This window comes from Gadus chalcogrammus, chromosome 9 (assembly GCF_026213295.1).
Source record: "Gadus chalcogrammus isolate NIFS_2021 chromosome 9, NIFS_Gcha_1.0, whole genome shotgun sequence".
NCBI lineage: Eukaryota > Metazoa > Chordata > Actinopteri > Gadiformes > Gadidae > Gadus > Gadus chalcogrammus.
Genome location: NC_079420.1, coordinates 14,636,789 through 14,640,069, shown reverse-complemented (window position 1 = coordinate 14,640,069; position 3,281 = coordinate 14,636,789). Strand labels below are relative to the sequence as shown.

The window sequence follows — 3,281 nt, the reverse complement described above, 5'->3', positions numbered from 1 at the left end:
CCAAGCATTGACGTTCCCGGTTCCCAGGGGACTCCTTGCTTTGGAGAGTTGCGGCGCTGGCCGCTATATGGGCTGAAAATCAACCTTAATCAATAGCAATGCAATGGTGCTAAAATTAGTTTTCTGCATAGGCCACATCCAGTGTTTATCTCAAGAGAGCGACTGAACTCCAAAATGCGCTGGCATCTTGAGGTGGCATGGCACACAAACAAAGAAAGATAACTAATAAGCAAAAATTGGCAGAAGGCATTTTTTGCCTCCAATGTTCACTTCTATGATAGAGATTAACGTGTAAATAATTTATTTAGAAAATCTAGAAAATACACAATCTGAATAGTGACATGGTCAAGACCTGTAGTTAACTACAATGCGTAATGTGACAGCGCAGTCCAAAAATGTTTAAAGTGGATTTTCCAAGCACTACACTTTGCCGAGCGCTACAATTAATCAGAGCCTTCATCTCCCGTTGGAGTTGACATAAGAGTCAAAAAAGGGTCGGAAATATAACAACAAGAGAGGAAGCAAATTGCTGCAGTGTTTCTGTAGGTTTCGTTATTGTAGGTTCTCTAGGTTGGCATGTTAACAAACAAATACTTAACAAATATATAAGTATTAAACAAATACAGTGTCCTAATTTAACCTGATTTCCAGATGTTATTAATGGCAGTGGGATCTAGCTGGCCCTACCCGTTTTAAGGACTGATGGCTACCACCATGACCTAAAATATTAAACCGTATGCATGTATCATGAGCAACCAAAACAGCAAGTATCCACATTATTAATATTTTTTGAAATATAATTTCAATCTCATAGCGGAGGCTGGAAGGTTCTTGCTTCCACCAAACTATAGGACATGTTTCTGAGCTGCACTAACGAGCGAGCCTGTTTATAACCCAGCAGAGCCAGGGTGTCGCTACACAGACTCTGCAAAGTCTTCACAATGTCATAGTCCAGTCGGAGCCTCCAGCTCTCCGCCGTGGCTCTGGAGTCCCGGGTGGTGGAGTATCTGAAGTTCCACTCGGACGGAGAGCACGCGTCCCTGTTTGTGTTCCGCGAGATCCACGACGACACCCGGCTGTCCTTCTGCAGCCCCACAAACCTGTGGATCTCCGAGGCCCTTTCCTCGGGGTTGGAGGCCAGGTCCTCGTAGCGCACTAGCAGGTACCGCCCCCGCAGCCAGGAGGGCCTCCGCAGCCCCGTCTCCACGGAGGCCGCCATGTCCTTGCAGGTGCTCGTGATCTGCGACAGGTCCACGTAGCGCGGCTGTCGCCGGGTGGCGTTCCATATCTTCCAGGCGCGGAACTGATCCGAGAACGCCATCATGCGCGAGGCCAGGATGGCCCGGGGGTCCCGCACCAGGTGGATGACCTTCAGGTCCAGACGGGGGTCCTCGATCAAGGTGCGCAGGTCCGCGATCTCGGGGACGCGGACCGTCTTGATGGCCACGTGTCCCTTGGACAGGCACGACGCGGAGGCCAGGGTGAGGTTCAGCGCGCCGCAGTCCTTGGGGCACCAGGTCTCGTCCGGCAGCCCGTCGGCCACCGCCTCGCTCTTGGCCGGGCACACGGGGGGCGTGCAGAGGGCGTGGCTGGAGCTGCGTCGGAAGAAGGCGCCGGTGACGTGCTCCTGCGGCTCGGGGCGGATGTAGTTCTCCATGAAGCGGAGGTCGCAGGTGTAGAGGTTCAGGAGCAGGTCCCTGTAGGCGCCCAGGAGTGCTCGGCGATCCAGCGTCCGGCGCTGTCTGCTGCTGGTGTTGGAGAAGGCCTGCTGGACATGGTAGAGGGGCTCGAACACATAGAAGACCCCCGGGTGCTGGTTGAGGAGCTGGCCGGTGAAGGACGAGCCGCTGCGCGTGGTCGCAAACAGGAGGATGTGTTTCTGGGGCGAGTCGGAGGGCAGCCAGGTGTCTTCACACAAGGCTTTCCACCTTGAGTCTAAAGAGGAGGCAGAAAACAATACAAAGGGAGGGGGTAAAGAGTCGTTTGGCAAGGCATTGATCTGTTATTGCTATTTCTCAAGGAAACATCTGACATCCGGGGGGGCCTTCACAGATGTTACCAGGAGCAGACAAGGTTCTGTTGCTGATATTTTGAAAATCAATGGCCTAGTGTCTTCCAATAAGGACCTTATTCTAACCACAGGGGTTGTAGAGGCCTCACTCATCCCTATATACCGTAGTTGGATATGGTTCTGCCTCGTTCTGTTTTTATCCCCCTCCCTCCCGCTGTCTCTTACCCCCACTGTTAGTTGATGACACCTTCAACCAGCCCTCGAGCCCCTGCCAGATCCTTTTCTCAGACCCCCACGTTTAGTTGATGCGACAGTAATTATGTTTCCTCCTGAGGTTAATCCCCCTCCCTACCTAACAATTGGTCGCTATCCCTCCACTGCTCTTAAGGGGTTGATCATAAAATGTATGCGTACTTCCCCTCATCCTGTTCTCCTCCTCCGCCCTGCCAGACTTCTGTCTCTAACCCCCTATGGTTCTTAAAGCACTTGATCAGCTGAGGGGTTGGTATTAGCATCATAACGCCCTTCTTTTGTCTTACAGTTCAACAACAGATCCCCCTCAGACCAACGGGCGGCGGGCCCATCTCGCCCAGCTGTCACACCCTGTCAATTGTTCAGCCGAGAGTGGGTGTTGGCGGTTTGTCATTGACTTGATTTGAACCACCTTAACCCAGTAGGAATCAGTGGGTCACACCTTTTTGTATGTTAACAGGTAATGGTGGGAGGTAACTGATAGCCACGTCCTTGACATGCGGTTCCATATACTGAGTTAATCAGAATTAAAGAGAACAACATTGGGAGAGCATGCAGGATTAACACGCAGAAAAGAAGGGAATTGAAATATGTACAGAAAGACTGTGGTGGTTGTTTTGGATATCCTGCGTGAGCCCACAAATAACGAGAAGTATAGACCTTGCTGTTTGGAAGAAACAGACTTGGAAACTGCACCTTGATTTGATCTATAGTACATCTCACCCTTTCCAGCATGGTGATTGTGTATACACAGGGTATTTCTCAATGGTGCAATACGACTCTAACTTTGATATTTCCTTTGCAGCACCAATCATAAAATCCCTTTGCGTCTAGAAATGGGTGAGAATCTCCTGCAATTGTGTTTATTGCAGAGGCGTCAGCTGAGGATATTTTCCACATCATTCCAGTAGAGAGAGTTCGTTTCTGTACATAATGATCTGCCATCTTTGATGATTTCCACGGTCCATAATTAAATTAATATTTAACAAAATACGGCAGAGATGTAAAGGTTTTACAT

The 3,281-nt window shown here is 50.0% G+C and overlaps 1 protein-coding gene across 1 annotated transcript in view; it reads right to left on the bottom strand.

The window, feature by feature from the left end:
- Nucleotides 1-310: 310 nt before the first annotated feature.
- Nucleotides 311-3,281, bottom strand: part of si:ch73-62b13.1 (Carbohydrate sulfotransferase 1-like) — a 6,876-nt gene continuing 3,905 nt past the window's right edge. The window contains exon 3 of the mRNA XM_056599177.1: nt 311-1,935. Within this exon, the coding sequence (XP_056455152.1) occupies nt 809-1,935 (1,127 nt within the window). The 3' untranslated portion in view covers nt 311-808. The remainder of the gene's footprint in view (nt 1,936-3,281) is intronic.